Here is an 18226-nt window from a genome sequence, read left to right as displayed (position 1 = left end):
CATGCCACCTCTGCCAGGTGAACAAAGTTAAATTCAAGCAATCGACAGACGTTATGACAAACCCGGAATATTCAAGCGTCCTGTTCGAAGTAATTCATTTGGACTTCGCGGAGCTCAAAAAGAAGGGGGAAGGAGTCAAGCGAACGCAAGCTTTCGTGCTCTCCATAGATGAGTGCACAAGGACGATTGCGGCTAAAGCTGGCAAAGAAGCAAACAGCGTAATAGATCTCCATCAAGCTGAATGTTTTAAACACACAAAGATGCTCGTCTGCGACAACGGGCCGGCTTTCCGGAGTGCCAAATTATCAAAGTGGGCACAGGAGCACGGCATAATGATAAAGTATTCTTCTCCATACCACCCGGCACCAAACGGCCTAGCGGAACGTGCCATACGAGACAACAAACAGTATCTGACGATGTATCCAGACTTTGCCGGTGGCTGGAAGTGCTCTCTCGAGACCGCTGTGAAAATCACGACAGATCATACACCACGGCTTTAGGCTGCAGCCCTAATTTTGTAACTGCGGGTACAGCGCCCATACTTCTTGCAGATTGTGAGCTAGGTCTCCTAGAGAAACTCGAGCTCGCCGAAGTAAGGAAAACTGTCAAAGAACAGGAGGTCTACAAGCGCCGCATGAAGCGAAACTTTGATAAAAGGCACCGTAGCGAGATACCGGACATACAGCCTGGAGACTATGTCCTTGTAAGGAAAGGAGCTGTGCCTTCAAATTCAAAAATTTTGCGGACCATTTGAGGTTATTAAGACTGCATGCCAGCGTGGAATATAGAAGAATGTCTGGTACGCCGGATCCTCAGACCAAACGGAGTGCGCCGCTATTGGAAACATATTCAAGTATTACCCCAGGAGGTGTAATTAAAAGAAATCCGGAAGAGTGAAGCGGTCTGCGCTGGACGCATGACAGAAGACGAAGAAAGGGGCTACTGGAGAAGTGAAAAGGAAGAAGTTGGAATGAAATGGTAGGCACCCGTCTCACTTATATTAGGTCATTTCTGTTGCCGTTCTAGTTAGGAACGCTACATCTTTTACGGGTGAGCGCTTTCATAAGAAATATTATCGCCCCGCGGAGGATGAGCCTACATGTATCGGAAGTTTCTATTATGTTATCGATGCTTCTATCCGCTGTCTGTTGTCGCCGAACTTTCTGTAATCTGATTGCATGTATGTGCGACGCGAATAGTGAGAACTCTGTGGAAGGCACGCGGGTCCCAGCGATTCCTTTAGAACATTCGGCGACTGATGTATAAAAGCCGACGCGCTTGACCCACTTATCAGATTTTCGACGATCGCCGCCTGTGTTCGCCGCTGTCATTGTGCTGTAAGTATAGCCTGTCTTTGTGGGAACAGGCTCGCCCGATAAAAGTTAGTTTTCTCTTTCACAGTATTGCTACAGTGTTCTTTAACGTCACTACCACGCGACATCTGGTGGAGGTGCTTTTCATCCATGTACCGGACACCCTCGACAAGCCGTGATTCAAGCCCGGACAGTAAACAGAGCACCAACCTAGTCCCGGAATATCGAGAAGCCGCCGTCGACAACAGCTGCTCCCGGAGCACGGGCTTCTACCTGAGGAGACCAAGAAGATTGTGGCCAAGACAACCACAATGGCAGCCCCAGTGTCACCCATCGCACTTCAACAACCCAGAGAGCCTCCTACCGTCAGTGCAGCTACGTCGGAGGATCTGCAAACCTGGCTCGAAACCTTCGAAAGGATCTCGATCTTCAATAACTAGACTTCTGCGGATAAGCTACGACATGTGTGATTCTCCTTGCAAGATGTCGCGAGGACTTGGTTCGAAAACCGGGAGTCCACCCTTGCAATATTGGACCTGTTCCGCAGTAACTTCCTCAGGACGTTCACGAGAGTTGTTCGAAAAGAAACGGCCGAAGTTCTGCTGGAAGCCATGGGCCAACTACCCATGGAGACCATCGCCACTTTCACAGAAGAGATCACCCGTCTTTTCGGGCACGCCGACCCGGAAATGCCCGAAGAGATAAAAGTGCGTTTCTTTATGCAAGGAATAAAGCAAGAAATTGTCGCCGGACTAATCCGAAACCCACCGAAGACCGTAGCTGAGTTCCTGACAGAGGCAAAGACGATTGAAAAAACTTTAGAAATGCGCGCTAGGCAATATAACCGCCAAGTGCTGACGCCTCAGTGGGCCATCCAAGCACTGGGCTCCAGTGATCCCAAAGAGACCATCGGGGCCATTGTGCGCGAATAACTGCGCAAGGTCTTGCCTTCGTCGCAGCCTCAGCCTCGATCGCTGACATCGTGAAATATGAGGTTGAGCGATCGCTTGGAGTTCCTGAGGTGCAACCTCAACTACCGCAGCCCCAGCCAGAAGCGATGACCTACGCGGCCGTCGCACGCCGTCAAGGTCCCCCTCCGCCGCAGCGCCAGGGCCCTATAACGCCGCAATTCCGTCGTCCGCCGCCGCTGCCGCCAGCACGAGCACTTATCGCCCAGCGCACCTACGCGAGGAAGACGGACATTTGGCGCGCACCCGACCACCGCCGGCTCTGGTACCACTGCGGCGACGCCGGCCATGTGTACCGCCGATGCCCATACCGCCACCTGGGATTGCGAGGCTTCGCCGTTAACGCAGCGCCCGAGGGAAGGTGAACGCCCTCGTGACATCGTCGACTACCTCGCCGCTACTCAGTGGAGCCCAAGACGACCGTCCCATTCGCTGTCACGAGGGCGCTACTTGTCGCCGCAGTGCTATTCCTACATTCATACACTGGTCCAACCCGCGGCCGATCCGTGAGCCCATATCCGGAAAACTAAAATCCAGCAACCAATGGAGGTGTGGTTGCGGATCGTCGAACTGACGAAGATCCTCCGTCGCCCACGAAGACTACGTAGAGACTACCTCGACGACATAACAACTCGCCGCCATGCCGACGAAGTCTGGAAGCAGAGAATACGCCTGCAAAAGACGACCTGACGACGCCACGTACCAGCCACAGGTCAACGCGATGCAGCCGTGATCGACGTCAAGGCCTAACTGTAACGCAAGACAAAGAACCACAGAGCTCGACGTTCTTCTCGACGGCCATGCAGTCACCACCTCAGCAGACACAGCAGCCGATTACTCCGTTATGAGGAGACCCATCGCCGCCCAGTTGAAGAAAGTTATGACTGCATGGGAAGGCCCGCAAATTCGGACCACTGGAGGACACCTCATCACGCCGACTGGAATCTGCGCGGCAAGAATTACAATTCATGACCAGATTTACCTTGCCACCTTCTTATACTGCAAAAGTGTTCACGAGACGTCATTCTCGGCATGGATTTCCTAAACCAACACGGCGCCATCATCAACCTGATGTCAAGTTAATAACGCTTTTGGAAGATCAGGCGATACCGCCGGATAGCTCTCGTCGTCACCACGCCTTGAGGTGATCGAAGATCAAGTGAGGATCCTGCTTTGCTGAAGCATTGTTATTTCGGTCGGCACCGAAACGACCGCTGACGTAGAAGACGTCATCGAAGGCGACCAACGTCTACTGCTCGACCGTGAAATTTGCGTCGCGAGAAGGATCGTTCAACTGCACGGAGGAAACACGAAAGTGTTGCTGACAAACTTCAGCAAGCAATTCAAGCACATCAACAACGGTACGACGATCGCATACATCGAGGAAATTCTGAAAACCAGCAATGCGTTTGTCCTCTCGGAGTCTGTCGCTTCTACCTCGATGACCTTAGTGCGCGAGTCAGACTTCGACATAAAGCAGTCTCCCCGTCATTAAGCAGCAACAGGTCAGAAGTCTGCTTCGACGATACAAAAACTGCTTTTCGACGTCATCGAGGATTCGACAAACACCAGTCGCAGGGCATCACATAATAACCTAAGAGTGCGCTCGACCAACCCGCCAGAGCCCTTACCGGGTTTCGACGCAAGAACGCAAAGCTATCAGACAACAAGTCAATGAAGTGCTGCGCTACGACATCATGCAACCGCCGAAAAGCCCGTGGGCGTCTCCTGTTGTTTTAGTGAAGAAAAAGTACGGAACCCTACGTTTCTGCGTCGATTATTGTCGACTGAACAAAATCACGAAGAAGGACGTGTACCCCCTTCCACGGATAAACGACGCATTGGATCGGCTGTGCAATGCTAAATACTTCTCATCGATGGACCTCAAGTCTGGGAACTGGCAAATAGAAGTCGACGAAAGGGATCGCGAGAAGACCACCTTCATCACGCCAGACGGCCTCTATGAGTGCAAGGTTATGCCATTTGGACTGTGCTCAGCGCCTGCAACGCTCCATCGCGTGATGGGTACGGTTTTAGCAGAATTGAAGTTGCAGACCTGTCTTGTTTACTTGGATGACGCCATCGTCTTCGCCGGAAATTTCGACCATCACCTTAAGCGGCTTGCGACAGTACTAGAGGCCATCAAGTCATCGGGGCTTACTTTAAAGCCAGAAAAGTGCCGCTTCGCTTACGATGAGCTTCTGTTCTTAGGCCACGTCATCAGCAAATCTGGAGTCCGCCCGAGCCGCAGAAGACAGCTGCCATCGCAAAGTTCCCGCAACCCATCGACAAGAAGGCAGTGCGTAGATTGCCTGGCATGTGTGCCTACTATAGGCGCTTTGTCAAGGATTTTTCACGCATCGCTGAGATGCTAAAACATCTAACCAAATGTGATGTCGAGTTCAAGTGGTAAACGCCGTAGGCCGACGCATTTCAAGAACTCAAATGATGCATGCAGTCGCCGCCGGTACTTGCACACTTCGACAAAGACGCTGATACCGAAATTCCGCACTGACACCAATAGCCTAGGCCTCGGTGCGGTCCTAGTCCAGAGGAAAGACGAACTTGAACGGGTGATATCTTGTGCTAGCCGGTCGCTGTCAAAAGCGGACGGCAATTATTCTAGGACTGAAAAGGAATGCCTTACCATCATTTGGGCTACAGCAAAAATACGTCCTTACCTATATGGCAGGCCATTCAATGTCGTCAGCGACCATCGCGCGTTGTGTTGGCTGGCTAACTTAAAGGACCCTTCAGGACGGCTGGCATGGTGCAGCCTCAGAGTGCAAGAATATCACGTCACGGTAATCTCCAAGTCCGGACGAAAACACTCTGACGCCGACTGCCTATCACGCGCCCCCTCGATGCACCGCCGCAAGACGACGAAGACGACGACGCCTTACTTGGAATAATAATCGCGGAAGATTTCACTAAAAACCAACGAGCAGACCCGGAGCTAAAAGTCCTCCTCGAGTATTCGGAAGGGAACACCGAAGTTGTACCAAAGGCATTTAAGCGCGGATTATATTCGTTCACGCTACAAAACAACCTGCTCGTGAGGAACTTCTCACCCGGCCGCGCCAACTACCTTCTTGTTGTTCCGTTAGCGCTGCGTCCAGAAGTACTCCACGCCCTACATGACGATCCAACCGCTGGGCACCTGGGATTCTTCCGGACGCTGTCGAGGATACAGGAACGCTGGTATTGGCGGCGTCTGACCGCCGACGTCGCCCGTTACGTCAAGACATCCCGAGACTGTCAGCGATGCAAGACACCACCGACAAGGCCAGAACGATTACTGCAGCCGATTGAACCTTCCTGCCGACCATTTCAGCAGACCTGGATGGATTTGCTTGGACCGTTTCAACATCAACATCCGGAAATAAGTGGATCGTCGTGGCGACGGACTATGTCACCCGCTTTGCTCAGTCTATAGCTCTACCGAAAGGAAGTGCAGCTGAAGTGACGAAATTTTTCGTGGAAAACACCCTGCTGGGACTTGATGCTCCAGAAGTCCTCATAACCGACAGAGGAACGGCGTTTACAGCAGAGCTCACCCAAGCCATTTCGCAATACAGTGAGACACGCCACAGGAGGACAACTGCCTACCACCCGCTGACGAACGTTCTCATGGAGCGCCTGAATAATATCTTCGCCGACATGCTAGCAATGTAGGTCGACGTCGTGCAGAAGACGAGGGACGCGGTCCTGCCCTACGTAACCTTTGCTTACAACACGGTGGTGCAACAAACAACACAGGCCACGCCGTTCAAGCTGGTTTGCGGCAGCAATCCGAAGATTACTCTTGACGCCATGCGGCCGCACGTCTGCGACGAAGAGACTCTTGACGTCGCTTCCTTTCTCCAGTGCACTTACCAAGCCCGACAGCTCGCCCGCCTGCGGATCAAGAATCAACAAAGGACCGACAGCCGACACTACAACATTCGAAGACGTTACGTCGAGTACCAGCCCGGCGACCGTGTTTGGGTTTGGACTCCTATACGCCGACAAGAACTTAGCGAGAAACTCACGCCGCTATTTCGGACTATAGAAGGTCATCCGACGCATTGGCGCACTCGACTATGAGCTCGTGCCAGACGGCATTACGCTATCACAGCTGCGCCGCTCACGACCTGAAGTAATTCGTGTTGTGCGACCTAAGCCGTTCCACCAGCGCTAATGAACTTGCGGGACTTCGCATAGCTGAACTTTGTACTCTTTTTTGGATTGGGCTTTGTTTTTTGTTGTTTTGTTACTTGTTTAACAAGTGACGTTTTGTGTTTCACTCTCCTGTTATGTCTGTAGCATCGGGACGATGCCTTTTGAGTGGGGGGAATTGACACCTGCACTCGTTTATCTTTTACGGGTGAGCGCTCTTATAAAAAATGTTATCGCTCAGCCCAGGACGCGCCTACATGCATCTGAAGTTTCGAGATTGTTTAGGTGAGGAAGACGACGAAGTGATCATATTGCTGAGTGTTTGTTCTCCGTCACCAGTATTTTGTGGCAATTCTCGCTTTCTTCCGGGGAACACGGTTCCCTGCCCGATGGGAAGGAAAGTGGAGCCACCCGCACTCCCACCTGATGTAGGGGCGCCCGCGTCGGCAGCCTCAAGGAAGCGGAACAGCCTCTCGAGCGACAGCGAGGCTACCCTGATAGACTCGACCGAAAGCGACGACAGCTCCGACGACGACTACGTGACTGTCCTGAGCCAGAAAGCAAAGCGGCGGATGCTTAGGGCCTCTGTGGACACATCTACTATGAGGACTGCACAGAGTTCGCCGAAGTACACCATCCTTTTCTTACCAGTGCTACCCTCCGACAACATGAGGTTCCTCAACAGGCAAGTTGCATCGGTTGAACTCGAGAGACTGTTGCCAAATGGCATTGAGGACGGACGAGTCAACCCTCGGAAGAATGTTGTCGCGGTCGACGTCGCCCACGCGCCGGCATTAGATTCTCTGCGAGCTGTCACTGTTCTCCGTGGCATGAACGTCCGTACCATCATCCCGATGGGAAAAGAGGCTACTACTGGCGTCATAGATGACATTGATGCGGCCATCTCAGGCGAGGATTCACCATTTTTGATAAAGCCTGCCAATCATGGGACCCACATACTACAGGTGGCCCGTCTCGGAACTTCCAGATGCTTGAAAATTGTCTTTAAAGGTGACTGCCTTCCATCGCATGTGAAGGTAGGTCATTTCCGACATGCTGTCCAACCCTTTGTTCCCAAGCCGCTGCAGTGCAGAAACTGCCAGAAATTCGGCCACGTGAGCGCCGTCTGTAGAAAGTCTGCTGTATGTTCCCGCTGTGCAGCACAACACTCTGCAGGCAACTGCCAGGCAAAAACTTATAAATGTCCGAACTGTCAAGGGCCCCACGATACCTCATCAAAGGAATGACCTAGAGTTAAGCGAGAACTCTCCATCTTGGAGAAAATGGTGAGCGACCGGTCGACTTATCGTGAAACAGCTGCTGACGTCAGGCGATGCCGTTCTCGTCGCAGACGCTCACCAAGGAATTCTGCTCTCCGCACAAAGAATACGCACAGCTTCTTGCTGTTGAATATGCTCCAACCCCAGTGCAGAATGTGTCCAAACCGCGTATAAATAACGGAGCATCTGAAAAGAATGCCGCGGATGAGGAATGGCCACCACTGCCAAGGATAAGCCCTGTGAAAAAACCCCAACAAGGAGAGGCACTACAATGCTCCACCCCTCACCCAGATGGGCTGACAGAGCATGACTGCCGAATTGTAACAATGCTCAAATCTTTGATAAATGCGATTCGCACGCTTGTGGGCAACTCAAATACACCAACAGCTCGAAGCGCAGTGCAAGTGTTGGATGCCCTGAGCCCAGTGCTTGCAAAACTTGCATAAGCACAATGGCTCTTCCACTGCCTTCCCTCCGTGATGAAGTGCGTAACGCAACGATGTTCCAGTGGAATGCCAGAGGACTTAAATCACGGATTTCATGTTTCCGCCAATACGTTTTCACGAACCGATTTCCTATAGTTGTAATATGTGAACCGAACGTGTCAAAAGCGCTAAGGCTCTCTGGATGCGAAGCCTCTATGGCGTCGACGTGCGGGCAATCCAGCAAAGTAATTGTTTACATCCGTACAGAACTGACTTACATTCCCCACTCGGTACAGCCTCATGATGGAAACCAATCCGTGTGTCTCCGCATTACAAAGAATAAAGTGGCCTTCACCCTTATCGGCGCCTGCATATCCCCATATAGTCGGTTCGACGGCGACCGATTGCGAGACATCCGGACGGCAACTACTGGACCCTGGATTATCACGGGAGATTTAATGCTCATCACTTGGCTTGGGGAAGCTCCAGAATAGATTTCAGGGGCCGGAAACTTGTTGAATTTGCTTTCGACCATGAACTTAGCATTATGAACGATGGCAGTCCGACGTCCTTGCGTGGTTCGAACTATAGCAGTTGCTTAGACTTGACCTTGGTGTCACGGCAACTTGGTCGAAATGTTCGATGGTTCTCTGACATCGACACTCATGGCAGTGACCATATTCCCACCTACTTAAGTATCACAGGATTTGGAAGCTTCTCCTTTTGTACTTCCCGACAAGTATATATAAGGTGGTCAACGTATAAGACAAAGGTGGAAGAGGCATGCAAAGAAGGATTTACCGGCACCATTGAGAACCGTATTACAAGTGTACTGGAATCGTCTAAGTACACATTTACATCCGCTAAAAAACGTACGGATTTTGACACGGAACTTAAGCGACTTCGAACGATTCGCAGAAGAGCCGAGGGGCGATACAGACGCACGAAGTCAATTCATGACCTTTGAGTCGCTCGACGTATACAGAAGAAAATTCAACGTCGTATGGACAGGCTGGAGGAACAACGGTGGAACACGTTCTGCGAATCACTTGACCCCCGCAAGCCACTGTCTATCATATGGAGGACGGTGCGCGGCCTTGGCTCGTCTCCACAGCAACGACACCCATTCTCAGCCCTAGCCCTCCATCAAGGCCGCTCACAGGTCGATATAGCCGAAGATTTCTGTGTGAAGATTGCGGGCAGTGTGGTTACCATCAATAGCGAAATTCAGGGGGAGGTTCCTGCGACACGCTTCCCAGAATTGAATGTGTCCTTCTCACCTTAGGAATTGGACGCTGCTCTGGCCACATGCAGGCGCTCATCGTCGCCAGGACCAGATGGCATCACCTACGCTGCTTTATGCCACCTAGGTGAAGATGGCCGAAGCAGACTTCTGAAATGTTATAACCAGTCATGGAATGGTGGCGTCGTTCTTGAGCGGTGGAAGTCCAGCCGCTTGATACCACTCCTGAAGCCTGGAAAGTCGCCACTTCCGTACTACCGACCCATTGCGCTGTCCAGCTGTGTTGGGAAGGTCATGGAAAGAATGATTCTCACCCGCCTAGAATGCTATCTTGAGCGCACCAACGTACACCCCAAGGCCATGGCTGGTTTTAGAAGAGGCCGTTCCTCTATTGACAACGTAATCGACCTAGTCAGGTTTGCACAGCAAGAAAAACACCACAAGCGTATATCGGTTGCACTATTCCTCGACGTGAAAAGCGCCTATGATAACATCACGCATGAAGCCGTCCTTGATGCCCTGGAAAATAATGGAATTGGTGGACGCATGGCTTCGGTGGATTCGGAGCTATCTTTGCAAAAGATCCTTCTTTGTGCACAGTACAGATGGCCGAACTGCTGACCATTACGCTTGCCGTGGCGTCCTTCAGGGTGGGGTGCGTAGCCCCTTTGTTCAACCTTGCAATCCTTGGACTCGCCGACGTTCTACCACATACAGTAAACCTTTCCATATTTGCTTACGACATATGCATATGGGCCTCGGCACTTACACGTCTCCAGGTGCGTGCACGGCTCCAAAAAGCAGTGACCCTAACATCATCGTACCTACATGCGCAAGGCCTCAGAATTTCGACCGAGAAGTGCGCCTTAGTCGCTTTTACCCACAAGCCCATGACCTGGTACCCCATTTCTATTGACCACCAACCAATTTCCTACGCAAAAACACCGATTCCTAGGCGTTATTATAGACAGAGACCTTTCATGGGAGCCCCCAGATTTCATACTTGAAGAAGAGGCTTACTTCTATCTCCCATATACTAAGGTTTCTTGCCGGTAAAACGTGAGGCACATCCATGGCATCTATGCTTCAACTATACAGGACGCTCTTCCTAGGATACTTGCGATACAGCACACCAGTGCTGGCCAATGCTAACAAAACTAACATCCATGTCCTACAGAGCATTCAAGGCCAAGCCCTTCGAACATGTCTGGGGCTGTCTCGAAATGCTTCAACCGTGGCAACAATTGCCACCGCGAGAGACCACCCAATAAGGACCTATATAGATATAACGCACTCCGGGCGCATGTTCGCCGTATATCCAGAGTCCCTGACCACCATCTCGCTCGCTTGCCTAAGAAAAGACCCAAGGCAGCGTTCTCCAATCAATTGCGGCTAACCGGCACTCTTTGTCTTTGAGGCACTCATAACCCGCAGCAAGAACGCCATTCCCTATGTGGTGCTTGAAGAAGCCTCCTGTTTACCTTGCTGTTCCAGGAATAGTGAAGAAAGGTAGCCTGGCCACCGCGGCTTTAATGCAGATCACATTGGAACTTCTTCATTGTTCATACGCTAACCGAATTCATGTTTACACGGATGGTTCCGTCTCGGAAAATTCTACGGGCGCCGTTGTTCTACCATCTGAATCGGTGGTCATCAAGTTTAAGACTTCACACGTGACGACATCTGCAGGTTCCGAACTGGCCGCTCTTCGCGCTGCTGTCGAATACATTGAAAAAGAACCGCCCAACAAATGGGCAATATTTTGTGACTCGAAAGCAGCCCTCCAGAGCTTGCGAAGTTTACGACGTGGCAATTATGAACAGCTGATGTCACAAATCAACGAAACCTGTCATTGCGCTTCTGAACGAGGACATGATATCATATTTCAGTGGCTGCCGAGACATTGTGGCATCGTTGGTAATCACCTCGCCGATGACGCTGCCCGACGTGCCCAGGCTGGCTCACCGACACTCCTAATACCTTTATCCAGAGTCGCCGCTGCAAGAGAGCTTCGCAGTCTCGCTCGTACCATCACGCTTGGTTGCTGGCATACACCACAGAACTCTAAGTGTCGTTTATACAGCCTCAACCCATCACTGAAACTTAAATTACCAGCGAACCTTCCACGACGTGACGCAACAGTGCTGTGTCGGCTGCGGGTAGGAGTAGCATTCACCAACTCCTACAGCTATCGTATTGGAGTGGCGGATTCACCAATGTGCGCTAAGTGCAAGTGTGAAGAGACCATCAGTCACCATCTGTGCCACTGTTCTCGCTTCGACAATCAACGTGAAACTCCCCAGTGTGCCTTAAATAGACTGGATGACAGGCCATTTACGGAAGCGAAGATCTTGGGAGCCAGGCCTCACAGTTCATTAGCACAGAAAGCAGTTCGAGCACTTTTTCGCTACCTGAGGGCAACAGACTTGAGTGCCCGACTATAGACATCCTACACCTAAGTTCTCTCTCTCTCTCTCTTTCATTCCCCTCCCGACGTGTAGGGTAGCAAACTGGACTCAGTCTGGTTAACCTCCCTGCCTTTCCATCTTCCCTTCTCTCTCTCTCTCTCTTCTAGAATGTTATCGATGCTTCTATGCGCTGTCTGTTGTCGCCGAACCTTAAGAAATCTGATTGCATGTATGTGCGACGCGAATAGTGTAGAACTTTGTGGAAGGCACGTGGGTCGTAGCGATTACTCTGGAACATTCGACGACTGATGTATAAAAGCCGTCGCGCTTGACCCGCTGATCAGATTTTCGACGATCGCCGACTGTGTTCGCTGCTATGGTTGTGCTTTAAGTGCAGCCTGACTTTGTGGCCACAGGTTCGCCCAATAAAAGTTAGTTTTGTCTTTCACAGTATTGCTACTGTGTTCTTTTTTGTCACTACCACGTGGTAATATCGTTCTACTGGTTATCGCCGGCGTGTCTGTCGTTCGTCGATACTAGGTAGCCACGCTGCGGAATGGGTGCTTGGCTTCCAATGTCGGTAGTATGCGAAAGAGACCTTGTACGGCCGAGTGACGTTTCTTAACAGTACAAAGAGGAAGCTATCCCTTGTATCAAGTCAAGAACTTCCTCTCGATTCGTCGTCGTAAGGTCATTGGCAATACATGGCATAAGATAACGCGGTAGTGACTGAGAAGATGATGGGCTGGAGAGCGGCAAGATAAGAGGAGGCGTCCATTGTTTCAAAGATTAAGGTGAAGCTGATAGCTCGGCTCTTTCCAACATTTCAAAGAAATTGTAAAGAAATTGATTCAGCCAATGGGTTTGAAATGCACATGAGCTGGGGGCCACCTTTCAATTTCAGGACGGCGAACGGCAGTGGTAGTTATCGGCGGCGAGTCAAGAGTTCAGAATGCGCGATGACCATTGTGCCGTCGTGTACTGAGACACAAAAGATACAAGGGCAGAAAAGCAAGCAGGTATAACAGCGTCTTCTGAAACGGGGATTTTGCGAAGAGGGCTCTTGTCATTCATAATATCATTCGAAAACGAAAGGAGCCAGATTTCGGCGCAGGCATAGTCGACGATCGCATGATGGGCGGAGAGAAAATTCCAACCTAATATGACGCCTTGAAAACATAATAGGAACACAGTCAATTCGATGACATGCAAAACCTCCTGAATCAGGACACGAATGATGGAGGTGTCGGATGGTTCGACGTGCAGCGCGTTCGCAGTCCGAAGGAAAAGTCCACAAAGCGTTGTCGTCATTTTTGCAATTTAGCGGCAAATACAGGCATCTGTCGCTCAAATCTATGGCCGGTATTGACAAGTGCAACCGTCAATGTTCCTTCTATTGCGACTTCAGTAACGTTTTTCAGGGAACAGTCAGGCCTTATACATTTCGCTGACACTGTAATTCTTGCCTCTAGAACTGCAATTGTGAGTTTTCATAGTGCAGAGGGATCCGCCTACCTTGCATGGAAGAGAGGGAGCGGCTGTGAGGAGAAAGTGAACGGCGAGCACAGAATGTAGTCTGGGTGGCAGGAGGAGATTAAAAGTTTCCGAATAATAGCGGCTTTGTTGGAAGCGTGCTGCATATGGCCGCTCGTTCTTGGCGATGTTCGGTGTATGTAGGCGACAGGAACTGGCCACGTGTCCAACCTGGCCACAATAAAAACAAATCGGATGGTTGCCTTCCGTGTGCCAATGGCCTTGGGGGCGTGCGTACTGGACCATTGGTCGGGTGGGAGCGGATACTGGCGGGCGCAAAGGCGTGCGAAGGGGACCGTAGGTCTGCGGGGCAGGCCTCGTAGTGACTTCGGCGTATGTCAGGGGAGAGGGAATCGGAGCCTGCTGCAAAGAAGGCGAAATGTGGTCGGCTCCCTGTTCCTTGATGACATATTGGAGAGAGGAGGCCAATGGAGAGAAAATTCTACTAGCCAGGTGTAAGCCGTATCAGAGAAAGCTGACGAGCAACCTCGTCACGGATGAACTTCTTGATCTGTAGCAGAAGCGAAGTGTTATCCGGGGCCATAGGCAAGCTCCGCATTGAAGTGGCCTGTAGAGGAGATTGGCGGGTGGCTACACGTTGTTTGCATAGTGCATCGAAGGTTTGGCAGAGACGAATAAGTGCATACACTGTTGCCGGATTTTTAGCCAAAAGCATCTGGAAGGCCACGGCGTCTTCAATGCCTTTTAGGATAAGCCTGATCTCGGCATCAGCCATTATGATGTCAACGCGGTTACATCACTAGAGAAGGTATCCTTTATGGCCTCTAGCTGTCGCCTTGCACTATTGCTCACGACCACGCAAACCTTCCGCGCGAAGCTTGTGAATGGCGGGGTGCCGGAATGCCTCCATAACGTTAGTTCTAAAGGCCTCCCACACCGTCAGATCACTTTAGTGGTTTCGCTACCACACGCTGGCGAGACTACTAAAAAACACCTAATTAAGTTTTTTGGTGTCCTCCAAGTGGTTCTCGATGCTCACCCGGTCGTAGTCAGCGAGCCAGCCATCTACGTCATGGTCTTCTACACAGCTGAGGATGGGTCGGTCGCGTTGACGTTACGGGCCAGGTCAGACCGCGTGGTCACCGTGGCATCGGATTGAGGTTGAGGGTGTGGTAGTCTTTGTTCCGGAATACAGGAAACGGGTTGTAGTGTCCGATTGCGAAGCTCCTGATTTCCTGTTGTACTCGGCGCCTCCACCAATCTTTAAAGGCTTTTAGTAGGGTCGTAGAGCAGCAGCAACAAACGCAGCACAAGCAGGTAAAGCGCAGCCAGAGAGCGAACTGAGTACGGGCCACACGATGGGACAACAGGGCTTTTCAGCATGCCGCTCTTCTTCCTCACAAAGTAAACATCTTCCGTTGAGATGACTTGTTATGGCCATTCAGACAAACAACGGGTTCCAGTCACTGACACTATATCTCGCTGAGCGCGAATCTGCACTCAAGGTCGCGTAACCTTTGCACTGCTACACGGAACTACTGAAACAGAGCATAGAAACTATGGAACAGGAACTCACCTCACTGATGCATTGTGGAGTTCTACTAGCTTTTGAACCAATGCTCCTTCTTCAACCTGCCAAAAAGTTCAGAAACTTGGTTAGAAAGGTTGCCTTCTGTATTGGTTTCATAAGAAGCAATTTTCCTCATATGGCTGCCATAAGTCAAATTTTGTGCAATCTAACGTTAGCGCTTCTTCCTACAGACGGCAATAAGTGCCGCTACTGCATGCTGCACTTGCGAGCCTTTCACGCCCATTGGGCATCCGTTTAAAAGCAAAGAAATATCACAGACACAGGCTGCTTTGAGAACCCATACATGTACTCAGTTGGAGCGAATGGATGAACTTAGGGTGTATTTTGTATTTATCCTAAATTGATTTGTGTGGTATAGCATACCTGCGGTTAGCATTTTTGTGGTTTACCATGCTTGTCAACTTGCGAACTCAGGTTGACAACTATCGTAAATTTGAAATACTCTAAATGAGAGCAGCAGTAGCAGCAGCGTCAGCAGCAAAGTTTGATCAGCTGACTGGCTACGTTACATATCTCGCCTGCTTCAGGATCTTGTCTACACTAACTTGTTCGAGGGAAACGGTGCCTTTGCCCTTTTTCACCATAAGAAAACTTCAAACGTTAGAGTCGACAAACGACAAGCAGAACGTTTTCTCGAAAAGCACTTTTCGTTAAACTTGACGCAACATTCGTAAAATCGCAACATGGGCGCAAATTTGCAAAGTTTACAGAAAATTCCAGAGTTTTAATGGAGTTTTCTACCAAAGCATTGTATTAGGTTCCTCACGCATGCGCATTGAGCCTGGAACAGGACGTCGCTGGCATGAGAGGTTATTAACTAAATTGCTTAAAGGCTGACAAATTCACAGACATGGTCTAGGGCCTCTCAAAAATCCTAAACAGCTTCCCAAATTCGGGGGCCGCTATGCAATATGTATACCATGTGCCCCATAGTAAATAAAAGGGGAAGTACTAGCAGGCACAGCAAACTACACAGCAGCTATAACCATACGTATAGTTCCGATTACCCGTATGTGTTTAAGAAAATCTACAGGCAAACACGCAGACACACACACACACATAACGAAACGTTCTTGATGAAGAAGAATAGGTGTGAGTCCCACGGTCATTAACTATTAATCACTCATTGTTCTTCTTCGCAGAGCGATCCAATACCAGAAGTAGCTGACGCTCAACAAAAAGTGCCTGCAGCGATTTGAGCACCATCCTGTTCCCGTGAGTTAAACTAAATTGCGAGAGTGCATTGTACGCACAAGGGAAAGTGCAGCAACACAATTGATTCAAAGCCATGAGTGAGATTCGCTGAAAAAGGTTTTCCTTCAATTTTACGAAAATTTCTACAGAAATTCTTCGTGTTGTCTACGAATGCGTCAGCTTTGTTTGGCTCCGCCATTACTTCATGTTTGCTTACTGATGCTGCTAGCTTATGCATGTTTACCCATCGCTCGTTGAAGAGCCATAGAATCGTTGCGGATTAGTACAGTATTCTCAGAATGTATGTAGCGTTTGTTGTTGCTTATCATGTCTATCCTGCTAGATCATGTCGAAACGTTCCAAGCACAGTTGCATTCCATGCAATCACAGCGATTATAAACTTCGTTGCTGCGTTCTGTACAATGCTTTGTTCTTAATCAGACAACCTGCATTTCTTTTCTGGAGGCTGGAAACCTGTTTGTGCTATTTGAATGTCTCATTGTCTCTGGGTCGCCGTAGCTGTCGAAAGAGCTGACGACTCCTTCAAGGCGATCGTATAAACTGAGCCTAGCTGCTAATACGATGCTATTTTTGCCAAATCACATCAATCATATACACTTATGAACTTATACTTTTTATTGCATCTAACGGCCCTCTTTAGGTGACGGCGACGTGACGAGACTTTTCTTTTACCGATTCTAAAGCTACCGATTATCGACATTTACATTATTATAAAGAATAATGTCTTAGCTTCACCAATTACCATCAATTTCTTGATCCCACTGGACTGCATTAGCTTTTACCCTTCGCTCCACGTTTAGTGGCTTCCTCTTCCCGTTTGCGCCGATGTAATGCATGAAGCATTTTCATTATAAAAAGCAGATGCGAATTTATTCATGCTGTCATATTTATGCTGAGTTTTTCTTTTTGGTCATGTTGAAGAAATCTGTACCATGTACAGGTATTTTATTGCAAGTTTCACGCACTGTGTACGTAATTTATAGCCTACATTGCTTGTGTGGCTGTGTATATGTCAACCTAAGTGTACCTACGTTTCGTTTATTATTTTCGTTCTAGTTTTATGGTTTTCTGCACTACCGTCCGTCACCGTGTAAAGGCTGTGCGAACCTTAGTCAAGCAACTACGGCTTTTTGTCGGGCCATCCCTGAAAAATATACTTTAGATGATTGCTTGATTGATTGATTTTGTTTATCTTCTCGCGTTAATGCAGTATATTCCTTAGTTGCTTTTTGGACTTTACATTTTTCGAAAGGCTACATCCCTCTCAATCGCAAAAAAAAATCTCGAAGATTTATTAAAGATGCTGTTCCCGCCGTCATTTTATCGCTCAGTTGAAAAGCGACTGCCAGGACATGATATACATACAATAGCTCATGAAGGGCCTCATTGTTTATCAAGAAAAACTTGGGTTTTAACAAGTTATACATTGAAACTTTAACTTTAGATCGTCGCCCCATTAAAAGAGTATTCTTGTGTCATCTTCTGACGATTGTCTTTGAAACACCCTTGACACTTCCGACCACTGCTTGATAAAATGTAAAAATGCCACTTTATTACGGGCTGTTCATCGTGGAAATTTGGAGAAACAGCTTGATATATAATTTCAAAGCATTCGACACCTTGTTGCGCAGTGTGAAGATGTACCAATGGACGTGTGAAAAGCTTGTATAGCTTTGGTGAAGCTCGTACGTAAGACTGACATGCAGAACCAATAGTTTCCTCAATGGTAACTTTCATTCAGTTTCTTACGTGATGGAATGACGCTGACACTCAAGACGTGCGAAAGCTGAATTGTTGTTCGGTTTCAATTACCTATTGACCTTCTCCATTCTGGGCATTGTATGATGCAGTTGCTTGGTGTGGCGCTAATTCTTCTTTTGACTAGGCGGTTGCGAAATCCGGCAATGAGCAGAGTTGGTTTTTTCTAATTAATTTTGTCGCCACTGGCATCGTGGCAGGCTGGCACGTAATGACGCGGCACCTAACGCATTTGATCTGCTATGAGTTACGTGCGGAAGAATTCTTATACAATGCGTAGCTTGTTTAACGGCACTGAATGCCATGTTTTAGGACGCAATAACACCTTTCTACACTAGGTCATGCCATTCAATAAAACAAACGAAATATGAAT

The 18226-nt window shown here is 49.3% G+C and overlaps 1 protein-coding gene across 12 annotated transcripts in view; it reads right to left on the bottom strand.

The window, feature by feature from the left end:
- LOC142584113 (uncharacterized) overlaps positions 1 to 18226 on the bottom strand; it is a 162218-nt gene that overhangs the window by 40456 nt on the left and 103536 nt on the right. For all 12 annotated transcript variants that reach the window (XM_075694279.1, XM_075694291.1, XM_075694285.1 and 9 more), the window contains one exon: positions 14866 to 14921. In XM_075694279.1, coding sequence (XP_075550394.1) covers positions 14866 to 14921 — 56 coding nt within the window. The remainder of the gene's footprint in view (positions 1 to 14865; positions 14922 to 18226) is intronic.

Source organism: Dermacentor variabilis, chromosome 6 (assembly GCF_050947875.1).
Source record: "Dermacentor variabilis isolate Ectoservices chromosome 6, ASM5094787v1, whole genome shotgun sequence".
Classification (NCBI taxonomy): Eukaryota; Metazoa; Arthropoda; class Arachnida; order Ixodida; family Ixodidae; genus Dermacentor; species Dermacentor variabilis.
This window is presented reverse-complemented; position numbering and strand designations above follow the sequence as displayed.